The sequence below is a fragment of the Octopus sinensis genome, linkage group LG28, assembly GCF_006345805.1.
Source record: "Octopus sinensis linkage group LG28, ASM634580v1, whole genome shotgun sequence".
In the NCBI taxonomy this organism is placed as follows: Eukaryota; Metazoa; Mollusca; class Cephalopoda; order Octopoda; family Octopodidae; genus Octopus; species Octopus sinensis.
Genome location: NC_043024.1, coordinates 8,954,549 through 8,972,364, shown reverse-complemented (window position 1 = coordinate 8,972,364; position 17,816 = coordinate 8,954,549). Strand labels below are relative to the sequence as shown.

Genomic DNA, 17,816 nt, shown 5'->3' with positions numbered 1-17,816 from the left:
TCGACCTCAGTGTGTAACTGGTACTTAATTTATCGACCCCGAAAGGATGAAAGGCAAAGTCGACCTCGGCGGAATTTGAACCCAGAACGTAAAAAGACAGACGAAATACCTATTTCTTTACTACCCACAAGGGGCTAAACACAGGGGGGACAAACAAGGATAGACATGGGTATTAAGTCGATTACATCGACCTCAGTGTATAACTGGTACTTAATTTATCGACCCCGAAAGGATGAAAGGCAAAGTCGACCTCGGCGGAATTTGAACCCAGAACGTAAAAAGACAGACGAAATACCTATTTCTTTACTGACCACAAGGGGCTAAACACAGAGAGGACAAATAAGGACAGACATAGGTATTAAGTCGATTATATCGACTCCAGTGCGTAACTGGTACTTAATTTATCGACCCCGAAAGGATGAAAGGCAAAGTCGACCTCGGCGGAATTTGAAAAAAACCCCCACTTTTTTAAATGTATCCGGTACTTACACCGGTACATATACCGAAGAGTTCACCCAAAAGTGTATTTTGACCGGACTATTTATAATTGGGTTCTTTTTTATGTTCTACACCGTAACTTGAAGTTTGGCGGCAAATTCCAGCTTTGAATGTTTTAACTTCTTTTGATTTTGAAAAACGAAGACGACCAGGAAAAACCATGACAGCTAAAAGTGATAAAAAGTTTATATTTTCTTTTCTATTTTATTCGACGTTAGGTAGATTTTGATGTATTTCTTAAACGAAGGTATAAAAAGCAAAAAACGTTATTCAGAAATTATTAGTTTCAGCGCGTTGAAGTGATGTGAAAACCATCATCAAGTCGGAGGCTGTTGGCAACCAGTCCCCAAAAAAGTATTATCGATGTTATGTGTCTCTCCAAGAACACCGTAACTTGCTCGACGGGAGGTCACAGCTTCGTGAAAAATAATTTTTATTCTAACCCTGACATTAATAAGCGACTTAAGATATTTACTTACTAAACCCATTATTTATGGAATCTATATGTAAAGTATCCTCGCATGCCAGTCCTATTTGAAAAACGGGATCTTTTCGGTTTGAACGGCAGTTTTTTTTAAATATAATTTCTTGGTAACTAAAAAAATTTTAAACTTCGTATACTGGTAGAATGTGTTTATAAAACATCTTTTTCTCTTGGCTTTATTGAGAAAATTCTATAGTTTGTAAGATATTTGTTGCTTTTTTTTTCTTCAATTTCTGCAATTTCAACCAATCAATGACGTCTGTTGAGGTAAAAACATTCTGTGAATATGTCCCTCGTTTAAGAAACAGATTGGGTTTATGGATCTTTTCGGTTTGAACGGCAGTTTTTCACATAATTTCTTGGTAACTAAAAAAATTTTAAACTTCATATACTGGTAGAATGTGTTTATAAAACATCTTTTTCTCTTGGCTTTATTGAGAAAATTCTATGGTTTGTAAGACATTTGTTGCTTTTTTTTTCTTCAATTTCTGCAATTTCAACCAATCAATGACGTCTATTGAGGTAAAAACATTCTGTGAATATGTCCCTCGTTTAAGAAACAGATTGGGTTTATGGATCTTTTCGGTTTGAACGGCAGTTTTTCACATAATTTCTTGGTAACTAAACACTTTTAAACTTCGTATACTGGTAGAATGTTTATAAAACATTTATTTACATAAACACAAAACCAAGTAAATGGACATTTTTTTAAAAACTGCGAAAAAATAGAGTACAGGACATACAAAACAAGGAAAATTCTCCATCTTTAGTCGCCTTAATTTCATCTACTCCGTTTCCTTGTTTTGTATGTCCTGTACTCTATTTTTTCGTTGTTTTTAAAAAAATGTCCGGCGAAGTTTCGCTTGTCGTAGCACAAGTTTCCGTCGATTTCCGTAAAAAACTTTTATTTTTTTACATAAGTAATGAGAGCGAAAGAGACTAAGAGGAAGCGATTTTATGACGAGGAAATTTCTCTTTGAAGTACCCGTGTGTGTGTTTGATGGGGTGTGGGAGACAGACAGTATGTTGTGTAAGTGAAGTGCTTCTGTTAGTGTGTGTGAAGAGACAGTAATGTGTGAAAGAAAGAGATAACTGAAATTTTTACTCGGTGTATGTGTATATGTATGTCTGCATGTATGTTTCTATGTGTGTGTGTATGTATCTATGTACGTGTGTGTGTGTGTATGTATGTATGTATGGCCGATTCAGTGTTTACATTTTTTACTGGAATCGACGGAAACGTGTGCTACGACAAGCGAAACATCGCCAAATGTCCATTTCCATGGTTTTGTTTTTATGTTTTCGTTTCTCATTGTGTTCGACGTTTTTTTGGTGTCCTGTACCCATATATGGGTGTATATATATATATATATGTAGAGGTAGGTACGTACATATATGTATGTATATATGCATATGTTTTATTTTATTTATTAATTTATCATATGACGGAACGCACGCATCCATTTCTAAGTAAGATTGTTCTTAATATATATATATATAAGTGCAGGAGTGGCTGTGTGGTAAGTAGCTTGCTAACCAACCACATGGTTCTGGGTTCAGTCCCACTGCGTGGCATCTTGGGCAAGTGTCTTCTGCTATAGCCCCGGGCCGACCAATGCCTTGTGAGTGGATTTGGTAGACGGAAACTGAAAGAAGCCTGTCGTATATATGTCTGTGTCTGTGTCATTGCTTGACAACCGATGCTGGTGTGTTTACGTCCCCGTCACTTAGCGGTTCAGCAAAAAAAGACAGATAGAATAAGTACTGGGCTTACAAAAAGAATAAGTCCCGGGGTCGAGTTGCTCAACTAAAGGCGGTGCTCCAGCATGGCCGCAGTCAAATGACTGAAACAAGTAAAAGAATAAAAGAATATATATATAAATAATAACAAAGGGTAAAATTAATTAATTAAGAAGTAATCAATAATTGCACCAAGTAGAATTCGGCATGAAAAAAGGACCATTTCATGGTAAACTTAAGTAATACTTAATAATTAAGGTTCAGCAAAGATTTGCTTTACCACATACCGAAGTTTAGAAATAGCAGCCAAAAAACGTTAGCTATTTCTTCTACTTTAAAAATGGACTCCCAGAAAAACCCAAATACTTGAAAACAATCCACATAGGCAGAGAGGAAAAGTAATGAAAATCAATCAATATCTGGTCCCCTATGGACGCACGTTTCGGAAGTCCCTTTTTAAAGTAGAAGAAATAGCTAACGTTTTTTGGCTGCTATTTCTAAACTTCGGTATGTGGTAAAGCAAATCTTTGCTGAACCCTATTTATTAAGTATATATATATATATATATATATATATATATATATAACAATGATAAATCTCAGAGCGAGTTATAAACAGTAGCAGCAACACATTGTGACGTATATTTGCCATTTGAATATGGCTAACCCCTAAGGGTGGATGCTACTGTAGTTTGTAGCCCCAGGAGGACACCTCCTCCAGCTGGCTATAGACACACTTTCTGTGCCCTATCAGTATTTGCAAAGAGAAGCCATCCTTCCTGTCTTCAACTTATGATACACATGGACTCATATATATATATATATATATATATATATATATATGTATGTATACATAGGCGCAGGAGACACCTGATGAAGGCTGGATATCAGCCAAAACGTGTTAACAACAAACAAGATGAGGTCAAATATCTGTCACTTGTAAATAATGTATCAAGAAGACACTCCAGCAGATTGTGAAGAAGCTGTAAAGAATATTTTTCTGTTGATTTATTTATTTATTTATTTAATTGAGTTTCATTAATTTCAAATCAGGTGTCATTTTTCCCTGATCCTCTTTCATTTGACCTCAATATCAAATTTTTTTTTTTTTGCATTTCTGATCTTTCTGATGTCTAGGGATGGCTATTAACATATAGGAGTCTGTTTTCTGAAGAACTGAAGAAGTAAATTTACACACACATGTGTATATATATATATATATATATGTGTGTATGTGTGTGTATGTATATATATATATATATATATATGTATAATCAAAATAAGCAACAAGTATATCCAAGGTAGAGTAGTACAATTGTTTCATACTACTTCATTTTATTAGGTTCTTCGAACATTAGGTCTCACTGAGGAAATGACCAGAGACCGAGACCTTTGGAAGTATGCTGTGCGTGGAAAAACCCGGCAGGACAAGTGAGACCATAACCCATGGCCTCTACCTGGGACGTAGCCAGCCCACTTATGCATACCTTTCCTTCTTGTGACACAAACCCTACATGTGTAGACCTGTTGAGGCAAGTGAAAATCAAAATCAAAATCGATCAACATCAATGGAAATTGTAGCTGTGATACCAGTGCCGATGGCACGTAAGAGAACCATCCAAATGTGGCCGTTTCAAGTGCCGCCCCAACTGGCCTCCATGCCGGTGGCACGTAAAATGCACCATCCGATTGTGGCCGTTGCCAGCCTTGTCTGGCACGTAAAAAGCACCCACTACACTCACGGAGTGGTTGGCGTTAGGAAGGGCATCCAGCTGTAGAAACACTGCCAGGTCAGACTGGGCCTGGCACAGCCTTCTGGCTTCCCAGACCCCAGTTGAACCGTCCAACCCATGCTAGCATGGAAAGCGGACGCTAAACGATGATGATGATGTAAGTATTACATCAGTTTTAAAATGTCAGAGAGTGAATATACTAATATCATGTTCTTAGGAATGAAATCAACCTCTCTGTCTATATATCTACCCTCTTTATAATGTTGGCAAATGAAATATGGATAAGAACGTGCATTGTCCATTTGATTGGAAAATTCTATACGTGGCTGAAGATTGCTCGACATTTTAAAACTGATGTAATACTTACAGCGTTTAAGAAAATGAAATAGCATGAAACGATCGTACCACATTACCTTGGATATCCTTGTTGCTTATTTTGATTATAATCACCCCATTTGATTTATATGGATAATACCATACAAAATTCTGGTGCCTTTGACTTAAGTACCATATTCATCTGAATCTAAATTTTGCTGAACTTATATATATGTATATATATATGTTTCAGATATAGAATTATTGAATCAAATATACGAAGAAGTAAAATCTTTAAAGACTTGGTTGACAGAAGTCTTTGGCCCTGATTCTTGTGTGATGAAAAAATTATTGGAGAATGCATCAGATAGGTAATATTACTATTTATCATTATATATTAGTAGAATTAGTAAACCTGTGTATTATTATTATTATTATTATTGGCGCAGGAGTGGCTGTGTGGTAAGTAGCTTGTTTACCAACCGCATGGTTCCGGGTTCAGTCCCACTGCGTGGCATCTTGGGCAAGTGTCTTCTTCTATAGCCCCAGGGCCGACCAATGCCTTGTGAGTGGATTTGGTAGACGGAAACTGAAAGAAGCCTGTCGTATATGTGTGTGTGTGTGTGTGTGTCTGTGTTTGTCCCCATAGCATTGCTTGACAACTGATGCTGGTTTGTTTACGTCCCCGTCACTTAGCGGTTCGGCAAAAGAGACCGATAGAATAAGTACTGGGCTTGCAAAGAATAAGTCCCAGGGTCGATTTGCTTGACTAAAGGCGGTGCTCCACCATGGCCGCAGTCAAATGACTGAAACAAGTAAAAGAGTAAAAAAGAGAGAGAGAGTACCAGGCAGTGGCTATCGTGGCTTCTGATCTTAACTGATTGGAAGTGTTATCATGTACATTGTTTTGTCTTGGTGTAAAAGACAGAGACTACAGCAAATATTCTGCTCATTACCACAGATTTGCTTGTCAGTTGTTTGACCTTAACCAGTTGACCATGTCCCTTAGTGGCCGACGATATGTGCATCTCTGATCACGAGCAGAAGTAGTGGGGGAGCATCATAGCCATGTGTTGAGAGGGATTCTTTGAGGTTTGGATAATTCAGCTTTGGAAACATAGGTAGTTCGTTCAACAGCCTTAACCCTTATTCAGGGACCTTTTGAGCGGAATGGGCTATTCAACCTGAATAAAATTCTAACTGGGCCCCACCTGCAAGGTCATGTGCTGTTTATCTTGATATGAGATCACCATGTCGCGCACATATGGTTGTGATGCATGTGCCTGATGTACCCCTATTAGACGGGTGGTCATGATGGGTATACTGGGCTTTGTATATTTTACCCCAGTGTCACTTTGATGGCATGCACTGCTCTCTCACTCAATAATAATAATAAAAAAAATAAAAAATAAAAATAATAATAATAAAAAATAAAAAATAATAAAAAAAAAATAATAAAACAATAACAATAAAAGAATAATAATAATAAAATAATAATAATAATAAAATAATAATAATTAATAATTAATAATAATAATTAATAATAATAAATAATAATAATAATTAATAATAACGATAATGATAATAATAGTAATAAATAATAATGATAATAATAATAATAGAAAATAATAATAAAAAAATAATAATAATAATAATGATCTGATGTGATATGGTATATACACTTGAGTTTTTGTTGTTCCTACTTATTGCAGGTTTCAAACCTTCCTGGAGGATACAATTGTTGCCAGACCGCATGGTTGCCGAAAGCTGACATGGCCACATCCTTGTCATTCAGTCTATACACAGGATGAGATCCTTCAGTTTGTAATCGACGTAATGATTTTCACTAATTATTTCTCATCGTTATCATTGTTGTTGTTGTTGTTGCCAATACCATCGTCAGTGTAATTATCATCATCGTTGTCGTCATCTATCTGCATCGTTACCATCACCACTATCAGATGTCTCTGGGACTTCCACACTGCACCCCACAAGTTACTCTTTACTACCATACCATATTGCTCAGTAGAACTAGCTCTATATGAAGGCGGCGAGCTGGCAGAAATGTTAGAACGCCGGGCGAAATGCCTAGCGGTATTTCGTCTGCTGTTACGTTCTGAGTTCAAATTCTGCTGAGGTCAACTTTGCTTTTCATCCTTGGAGGTCGATATAATCGACTTAATCCGTTTGTCTGTCCTTGTTTGTCCCCTCTCTGTGTGGCCCCTTGTGGGTGGTAAAGAAATAGGTATGTCATCTGCGGTTACATTCTGAGTTCAAATTCTGCCGAGGTCGACTTTGTCTTTCATCCTTTCGGGGTCGATAAATTAAGTACCAGTTACGCACTGGGGTCGATGTAATCGACTTAATCCCTTTGTCTGTACTTGTTTAGCCCCTTGTGGGTAATAAAGAAATAGGTATTTCGTCTGCCACTATGTTCTGAGTTCAAATTCTGCCGAGGTCGACTTAGCTTTTCATCCTTTTGGGGACGATACATTAAGTACCAGTTACATACTGGGGATTGATGTAATCGACTTAATACCTATGTCTGTCCTTGTTTGTCCCCTCTGTGTTTAGCCCCTTGTGGGTAGTAAAGAAATAGGTATTTCGTCTGCCGCTACGTTCTGAGTTCAAATTCCGCCAAGGTCGACTTTCCCTTTCATCCTTTCGGGGTTGATAAATTAAGCACCAGTTACACACTGGGGTCGATGTAATCGACTTAATCCCTTTGTCTGTCCTTGTTTGTCTCCTCTGTGTGTAGCCCCTTGTGGGTAGTAAAGAAATAGGCATTTTGTCTGCCATTACGTTCTGAGTTCAAATTCCGCCGAGGTCGACTTTGCCTTTCATCCTTTCAGGGTCGATAAATTAAGGCGGCGAGCTGGCAGAAACGTTAGCATACCGGGCGAAATGCTTAGCGGTATTTCGTCTGCTGTTACATGGATTCACACATCCATCCGCAGTACACGGCCAATTCTGAGTTGAGATTCTGTCAAGATTGACTTAGCCTTTCATCTTTACAGGATTGATAAAATAAGTACCAGTTTAGCACCTAGCCCCATCCCCCCAAATTTTAGGCATTGTGCCTGCAGTCGAAACGGTGTTATTATTGTTATTTTGCTTCTTTCAGAAATTCAAAAACCAGACTAGCCGCCTACGAAATGTTCTCACACTTGGATTCAAAGCGGTATGTATCATCATCATCCTCATCATCGTTTAGCGTCCACTTTCCATGCTAGCATGGGTTGGACGGTTCAACTGGGGTCTGAGAAGCCAGAAGGCTGCACCAGGCCCCAGTCTGATCTGGCAGTGTTTCTACAGCTGGATGCTCTTCCTAACGCCAACCACTCCGTGAGTGTAGTGGGTGCTTTTTACATACCACCTGCACAGGTGCCAGACGAGGCTGGCAAATGGCCACGATCGGATGGTGCTTTTTACGTGCCACCAGCACATGTGCCAGGCGAGGCTGGCAACGGCCACAATCGGATGGTGCATTTTACGTGCCACCGGCACGGAGGCCAGTCGGAGCGGCGCAGGCAATGGCCACATTCGGATGGTTATCTTACGTGCAGTTTAATAAAATTTGAAGTTTACAATCACTCTAGTGTCTGTTTCATCAATGAAAAACAAGGGTACACTACACTAAAGGGGTATTAAATGCTTTATTTTTTATTTTATTTATGCGCCCTTTTCAAGCCTAGCCAGGCTCATGGGCCCGGTTTCTGTGGCGTGTGTGTGTGACCCCCCCCCAGCTGGAAGGGACGCCAGTCCATTGCAGTGTTACTCAAGAAACAGGAAGAAAAAGTTTAGCGAAAGTTGGGGAGAAAGAGTACAACAGGGGTCGCCACCATCCCCCTGCCGGAGCCCCGTGGTGCTTTAGGTGTTTGTTTTCGCTCAATAAACACACACAATGCCCAGTCTGGGAATTGAAACCGCGATCCTCCGACCGTGAGTTCATTGCACCTCCACACAGACCTACACATACACATACTTACTTAAATGCTCTAACAGAAATTTAACACATTAAATGCTTTAACAGAAATATATTTTCGTTGAAATTCAATGATAATTATCTACATAATTTTACGGAGATGTACTTGCATAGCAAGTTACCTGATCTGAGATTGTGTGCTGGAACGAAAACAATTGCAGCGTGGAAGGTGTTTATAAGCCATTTAAGAAACACACAAAAACCGTTAGATTCACTTCAACATTTAAGTTTAATTTGTCAAAATATTTTCGTCGCTATAAGACCGCAACCTGTTCACTGACAAAAATCCGTGCTGCATCTGAGAAAGTAACAATTAGTTCGTTATATATATGTATGTATGTATGTATGCACGCATGCATTCATGCATGTATGTATGTACGTACGTACGTACGCCTGTGTGTATGTATGTATGTATGTGTGTGTATATGCACGCACATACACTAAACATAAAGCTATAAACCTGTAGTGATGGATAGGTGTAGACTGACCACTCATCACAACAATATCAAATTTCAACCTCCCCCCCGCCGAAACTAGGAAGTGATTTACGATCCTCACCCCCAAGACAAAACTCTAAAACCTATTATCAGACATTTATCTCTATATCACAAAACTTTTGTTTTACTATTACTTATCTTTTTCTTTTCACCCTTACATCTAGTTAGTTCAGGTGGCTGTGTGGTAAGTAGCTTGCTTACCAACCACATGGTTCCGGGTTCCGCAGTGGGACTTTGAGAAAGTGTCTTCTACTATAGCCTCTGGCCGACCAAAGCCTTGTGAGTGGATTTGGTAGACGGAAACTGAAAGAAGCCCGTCGTATATATATATGTATATATATATGTGTGTGTGTGTTTGTGTGTCTGTGTTTGTCCCCCTAGCATTGCTTGACAACCGATGTTGGTGTGTTTATGTCCCCGTTACTTAGCGGTTCAGCAAAAGAGACCGATAGAATAAGTACTGGGCTTACGAAGAATAAGTCCTGGGGTCGAGTTGCTCGATTAAAGGCGGTGCTCCAGCATGGCCGCAGTCAAAATTACTGAAACAAGGAAATAGAAAAAAGTATGTGTGTATGCACGTACGTACGCATGTGCGTATGTATGTGTACATGGCCCATACGCAGGTATGTATGTATCTTTTTTTTTTCTTTTTCCTTGTTTCAGTCATTTTGACAGCGACCATGCTGGAGCACCGCCTTTAATCGAGCAACTCGACCCCAGGACTTATTCTTTTGTAAGCCCAGTACTTATTCTATCGGTCTCTTTTGCCAAACCGCTAAGTAACGGGGACATAAAGACACCAGCATCGGTTGTCAAACAATGCTAGGGTGACAAACACAAACACACACACACACACACACACATATATTTATACATATATACGACGGGCTTCTTTCAGTTTCCGTCTACCAAATCCACTCACAAGGCTTTGGTCGGCCCGAGGCTATAGTAGAAGACACTTGCCCAAGGTGCCACGCAGTGGGACTGAACCCGGAACCATGTGGTTGGTAAGCAAGCTACTTACCACACAGCCACTCCTGCACCTATGTATGTATATATATATATATATATATATACATACACACATAAATACGACGGGCTTCTTTCAGTTTCCGCCTACCAAATCCACTCACAAGGCTTTGGTCGGCCCGAGGCTATATTAGAAGACACTTGCCCAAGGTGTCACGCAGTGGGACTGAACCCGGAACCATGTGGTTGGTAAGCAAGCTACTTACCACACAGCCACTCTTGCGCCTATGTATGTTTGTACTTATGTGCTACATCATGTTAAATACTAAATAACCACCTCTTGTCCCTGTTTCAACTAATGATTTTCCTGTTTCTTTGATAGCCGTCTTTTTGCAGCACCAACACACAGTCAAGCGCTCATCTCAGTGTAGATTATTCCTTCCCCAATTTCATGGTCAACCAACTCAAGTCGCCCAAATGGACTCATCTGTTGTCAGTGTAAGTAATAAACTTTTGATGGTCAATGGACTCTACTCTCTTTTACTCTTTTACTTGTTTCAGTCATTTGACTGCGGCTTTGCTGGAGCACCGCCTTCAGTCGAGCAAATCGACCCCGGGACTTATTCTTTTGTAAGCCCAGTACTTATTCTATCGGTCTCTTTTGCCGAACCACTAAGTGACGGGGGACGCAAACACACCAGCACCGGTTGTCAAGCAATGCTAGGGGGACAAACACAGACACACAAAAACATATATATATATACATATATACTCTTTACTCTTTTAGTTGTTTCAGTCATTTGACTGCAGCCATGCTGGAGCACCGCCTTCAGTCAAGCAAATCGACCCCAGGACTTATTCTTTGTAAGCCCAGTACTTATATTCTATCGGTCTGTTTTGCCGAACCGCTAAGTGACAGGGAGGCAAACACACCAGCATCGGTTGTCAAGCAATGCTAGGGGGACAAACACATTCACACAAACACACACACATACATATATATACATATACACGACAGGCTTCTTTCAGTTTCCGTCTACCAAATCCACTCACAAGGCTTTGGTCGGCCCGGGGCTATAGTAGAAGACACTTGCCCAAGATGCCACGCAGTGGGACTGAACCCGGAACCATGTGGTTGGTTAGCAAGCTACTTACCACACAACCACTCCTATTGCTTTTGTTAAATAAAATTTGTTGAAAATAATTATGCACCAACCGAATATATATATATATATATATATTTTCAACAAATTTTATTCAACAAAAACAATATTTAACAAAAACATCTTTAAATGATGGTCTGACCATCTGTCAAGCAAAGGGGAAGCAGTAATTGAAGTGGATGGTGAATATGCTCCAGAATAATCATTTAAAGATGTTTTTGTTACATGTGTTATTGTTTTTGTGGAATCAAATTTGTTGAAAAAAGCCGCAATAATTATGCATGGCGAAATGTTTAGCGGCATTTTGTCTGTCTTTACGTTCTGAGTTCAAATTCTGCAGAGGTCGACTTTGCCTTTCATCCTTTCAGGGTCGATAAATTAAGTACCAGTTATGCACTGGGGTCGATATAATCGACTTAATCTGTTTGTCCCCTCTGTGTTTAGCCCCTTGTGGGAAGTAAAGAAATAGGTATATTGTTGTTCTTTAGACTCCAGATGTGGCTTGTTAGCATTAAATGCAACTTCTCTCCTGCTGGTTGGAGTACTTTAAGCTGATCCTACCATCAAGTAAACAGTACATTAGTGGTTAGGGTGTCAGCATCATGATCATAAGATTGTGGTTTCGATTCCTGGACCGGGCGACGCGTTGTTCTTGAGCAAAACACTTCATTTCACGTTGCTCCAGTTCACTCAACTGGCAAAAATGAGTAATGTTGCGATGGACTGGCGTCCCATCCAGCTGGGGAACACATACGCCATTGAAACCGGGAAACCGGGCCCATGAGCCTGGCTAGGCTTTAAAAGGGTGCATTTATTTTTCTGCGATGGACTGGCGTCCCATCCGGCTGGGTAACACATATGCCATTGAAACCAGGAAACCGGGCCCATGAGCCTGGCTAGGCTTTAAAAGGGTGCATTTATTTTTCTGCGATGGACTGGCGTCCCATCCAGCTGGGGAACACATACACCATTGAAACCGGGCCCATGAGCCTGGCTAGGCTTTAAAAGGGTGCATTTATTTTAATTTTATTTATCTTCTACAGCATTGGTGACGAAGTGATGCAGATTTTATTAGAAAAGTATGCATTGTTCATGATAATGAAGCCATCAACTTGGCTTCAGTTGACGGGTGAGTCCTCATTTGATTGATAAAGAAGACATATGTGATTGACAAATTCCCTACAGAATCATATGTGAGTGGATGCGAGTGATTGTGATTAAAGTAATTGGAAATAGAAAATTACAGGGGAACATACGAATGTTTTTTTTCTTTTACTTGTTTCAGTCATTAATCCTTTAGTGTTCAGATTACTCTGTTAATTGTAATAATTTTTCACTCAAATTGTTTTTAATTAATCGTGTATTATCTTACAGTTTTGAGGTTTCAATGATGTGATTGTTTATTTTTAAAGTGTCAATGTAAGTTATGTGCGAGAGGCTAGATATAGCCCATTTGAATATAAGACATGTAGAATATTTAGGCCGGATATGGCCGGTTTAAACACTAAAGGGTTAACCTGTGGCCATGCTTGGGCACCACCTTGAAGAATCTTAGTCAAACAAATCAGCTCCAGTAGTTATTTCCTTTTAAAGCCTAGTACTTAGTCTACTAAGCTCTTTTTACCAAACTGCTAAGTTATGGGAAGATAAACAAACTAACACCAGTTAATACAGTTCTATATTTAAGAGATGAGGAATTATGTACATTATTTACATTATTTATGAACATCAATGGAAATTGCAGCTGTGATACCAGTGCCGGTGGTACGTAAGAGAACCATCCGAACGTGGCCGTTGCCAGCGCCGCCCCGACTGGCCTCCATGCCGGTGGCACATAAAAAGCACCATCCGTTCGTGGCCGTTTGCCAGCCTCGCCTGGCCCCCGTGCCAGTGGCACGTAAAAAGCACTATCCGATTGTGGCCGTTTGCCAGCCTCGTCTGGCACCTGTGCCGGTGGCTTGTAAAAAGCACCCACTACACTCACGGAGTGGTTGGCGTTAGGAAGGGCATCCAGCCGTAGAAACATTGCCAGATCAGACTGGGCCTGGTGCAGCCTTCTGGCTTCCCAGACCCCAGTTGAACCGTCCAACCCATGCTAGCATGGAAAGCGGACGCTAAACGATGATGATGATGATGATGATGATTTACATTTGACGGATATTTGTCCTCATCTTGTTTGTTGTTAACACAGAATTTCGGCTGATATACCCTCCAGCCTTCATCAGGTGTCTTGGGGAAATTTCGAACCTGGGTTCTTATTCCTAAGGTATTTTTCGATGATGATGGTGGTACTACCGTTCTTGTTGTTTAGGTCACTGCCTGGGATCGAACTTGGAATCTTGGGGTTAGTAGCCCGCTCTCTTAACCACTACGGGTGTATGGTTAGTGGTTAAGAGCACAGGCTACTAACTCCAAGATTCCGAGTTTGATTCCAGACAGTGACCTTAATAATGATAACAACAACATCGAAAAATACCTTAGGAATGAGAACCAAGGTTCGAAATTTCCCCAAGACACCTGATGAAGGCTGAAGGGTATATCAGCTGAAATGTTGTGTTATCAACAAACAAGATGAGGACAAATATCCATCGAATGTAAATAATGTAAATAATGTACTAACACCAGTTGTCAAGCTGTGATGGGGAACAGACACAAGCACAAAGATGCATGTACACATGCACATATACATATAGTGGCACTCCGTCGGTTACGACAATGAGGGTTCCAGTTGATCCGATCAATGGAACAGGATGCTCGTGAAATTAATGTGCAAGTGGCTGAGCACTCCACAGATATGTGTATCCTTAACGTAGTTCTCGGGGAGATTCAGCATGACACAGAGTGTGACAAGGCTGACCCTTTTGAAATACAGAAACAGGAAGAAGGAGCGAGAGAGTACAGCAGGGATCGCCACCATCCCCTGTTGGAGCCTTGTGGAGCTTTGGGTGTTTTCGCTCAATAAACACTCACAACGCTCGGTCCGGGAATCGAAACCGTGATTCCACGACCACAGGTCTGCTGCCTTAACTACTGGGCCATTGTGCCTCCACATATACATGTATCTCTTATATGAAATAGACCTGTGTGTGTGTATTTGCTTTTCACATCAAAACAGCTGTGCAATTTGCTTCCATACCTGGGATGCAGGAATAATTTGACCTTGGATACATAGCAGGCTCCATGCTAGCATGGGTTGGACGGTTCAACTGGGGTCTGGGAAGCCAGAAGGCTGCACCAGGCCCAGTCTGATCTGGCAATGTTTCTACAGCTGGATGCCCTTCCTAACGCCAACCACTCCATGAGTGTAGTGGATGCTTTTTACGTGCCACCGGCACAGGTGCCAGACGAGGCTGGCAAACGGCATATATATATATATATATATATATATATGTGAAGGCGCATGGCTCAGTGGCTAGAGCGTCAAGCTGTATCGGCCCCTTTGCCTTTCCTTTGGACAACATTGGTGGCGTGGAGAGGGGAAGCCGGTATGCATGGGCGACTGCTGGTTTTCCATAAAACAACCTTGCCTGGACTTGTACCTTGGAGGGTAACTTTCTAGGTGCAATCCCATGGTCAGTGTCATGACCGAAGGGTGTCCCGAGATATATATATATAATATATATATATGATTCACTTCTTTAAAAGGGTTTCTCAATGTCATCTTCCTATATCGAGATAGCAACAGCGGATTTTTCCATTTTCCTCTATTTTAGTAATTTCATTTCAAGCTTTAATTTGCTATTTGCAAACAACTACGATATCCTATATAAAATGCACGTGTGTGTGTGTGTGTGTGTGTGTGTGTGTGTGCGTGCGCGTGTGTTCATTTTTCACGCTTTAAAAATAAATGATATTGCTTTATATATATATATATATATATATATCATCATCATCATCATTTAACGTCCGCTTTCCATGCTAACATGGGTTGGACGGTTCAACTGGGGTCTGGGGAGCCCGAAAGCTGCACCAGTCCAGTCAGATCTGGCAGTGTTTCTATAGCTGGATGCCCTTCCTAACGCCAACCACTCCGAGAGTGTAGTGGGTGATTTTATGTGCTACCGACACAGGTGCCAGACGAGGCTGGCAAACGGCCACGCTCGGATGGTGTTTTTTATGTGCCACCGACACAGGTGCCAGACGAGGCTGGCAGACGGCCATGCTCGGATGGTGTTTTTATGTGCCACCGACACAGGTGCCAGATGAGGCTGGCAAACGGCCACGATCGGATGGTGTTTGTTACGTGCCCACAGCACGGAGGCCAGTCGATGCGGTACTGGCTACGGCCACGTTCGGATGGTTTTCTTGTGTGCCACGTGCCACCGGCACTGGTACCACAAAGATACAAATTCCATTGATGTTCATCTATTTTGATTTGTTTTGATGTATGATACATGTTCCTGTGTTGGTAATTATACCTGTCCTAACCAAAATGACATTATTTTTTGACTAATCCTTGTAATTCTAAATAATTAATTTTTTAAAAAAATGTTTAGGTGATTTTTTGCTCTCTTTCATTTAAAAAAAAAATATTTTTTTTAAAGGTGTTTAACTAAATATGATATATTCCTTAATTTAGAATTAACTCTTTTTTAATACAAAAACTTATCTGTTTTAAAATATTTGAATTTTAAATTATAAGTTACCATCATAATTTTATGAAAGAACATTTTGTTATTTTCCAAGCATTAGATGAACAAGAAAAAAGTTAGTTACTTTATTGAATCCATCTAGATATCTTTTGAAAATAATTAAAACATAAGCAGAGAATTTTGTTAGAAATACAGTCGTGAAAAGGTTGAAATATTTTTACATTATTAGTTCACTTAATTAACTTTTTTCATTCTCTATTTTTCTACTCGTCTTCTATTCAGGGACAGTTATATATGATCTCATCACTCCATATTCTCGATCACCCTCAAAAAATTCCTCAGATATGTTCAAGGGAGTCAGAGTAAACAAAAGGACCAGTCCATTTGTTCACCCTTCAGACGTAGTACCTAGGAAGAAAGCCAGGCTCACTGCTGACCAGTCTCTCGAACCTGATTTGACTAACACAGGGTTAAAGAAGTCTGCAAAAATTAATCCTCTTACAAGCTACCAACCAAACAGTGAATCAGTTGTCCTTTCGTCATTGCCATCGTCAACGTCATTGCCATTGTCATCGTCAATGCCATCATCGTCGTCAACGTCATTGCCATTGTCATCGTCAATACCATCGTCAACGTCATTGTCATCGTCAATGCCATCATCATCGTCAACGTCATTATCATCGTCAATGCCATCATCATCGTCAATGCCATCACCATCGTCAACGTCATTGCCATTGTCATCGTCAATGCCATCATCATCGTCAATGCCATCACCATCGTCAACATCATTGCCATTGTCATCGTCAATGCCATCATCATCATCAATGCCATCACCGTCAACGTCATTGCCATTGTCATCGTCAATGCCATCATCATCATCAATGCCATCACCGTCAACGTCATTGTCATCGTCAATGCCATCATCATCGTCAATGCCATCATCGTCAATGCCATCATCATCGTCAATACCATCACCATCATCAACGTCATTGCCATCGTCAACGTCATTGCCATCATCATCGTCAATGCCATCACCATCGTCAACGTCATTGCCATTGTCATCGTCAATGCCATCATCATCGTCAATATCAATGCCATCATCATTGAATAATATGAATAGCAACGGAAAGCCATTGGATCAGCCAAGCAGTACAGTTGATGGTTGTGGGTTGTCGAGCGTGACGGCTAATGATCACCGTGGCAAAGTGTCAAAGACCATCAAGAGAACCAGGAGGGGCAAAAGGAACTGTTCAAGTATTATTTCCCGCTGTCCACTGTTGAATCTCGAGTTCAATCCTTATTGGTAACACGCAAGAATTTTTTTTTTGGTTTTTGTTTTTTTGTTATGTTGTATTTTTAAAATTTTGCTTGCTTGGATTTTGTCTTTTTGTCTGAGCTCACCCCCACCCCCCTCTCTCTCTTTCTCTCTCACTGAAGACATAAGTTAAATTACTTATATAATAAGTTTAGCTAATTTGTGTATATATATATATATATATGCGCAGGAGTGGCTGTGTGGTAAGTAGCTTGTTTACCAACCACATGGTTCCGGGTTCAGTCCCATTGCGTGGCATCTTGGGCAAGTGTCTTCTGCTATAGCCCCGGGCCGACCAATGCCTTGTGAGTGGATTTGGTAGACGGAAACTGAAAGAAGCCTGTCGTATATATGTATGTATGTATATATATATGTGTGTATATGTTTGTGTGTCTGTGTTTGTTCCCCTAGCATTGCTTGACAACCAATGCTGGTGTGTTTACGCCCCCGTCACTTAGCGGTTCGGCACAAGAGACCGATAGAATAAGTACTGGGCTTACAAAGAATAAGTCCCGGAGTCGATTTG

General features: G+C 40.4%; 1 protein-coding gene across 1 annotated transcript in view; it reads left to right on the top strand.

Annotated features, from left to right (window-relative positions):
* The first annotated feature begins 580 nt into the window (after nt 1-580).
* Nucleotides 581-17,816, top strand: part of LOC115225654 (telomerase reverse transcriptase-like) — a 64,350-nt gene continuing 47,114 nt past the window's right edge. Inside the window, exons 1-7 of the mRNA XM_036514545.1 lie at nt 581-671; nt 5,023-5,140; nt 6,482-6,602; nt 7,894-7,950; nt 10,603-10,718; nt 12,427-12,512; nt 16,258-17,278. Coding sequence (XP_036370438.1) covers nt 659-671; nt 5,023-5,140; nt 6,482-6,602; nt 7,894-7,950; nt 10,603-10,718; nt 12,427-12,512; nt 16,258-17,278 — 1,532 coding nt within the window. The 5' untranslated portion in view covers nt 581-658. The remainder of the gene's footprint in view (nt 672-5,022; nt 5,141-6,481; nt 6,603-7,893; nt 7,951-10,602; nt 10,719-12,426; nt 12,513-16,257; nt 17,279-17,816) is intronic.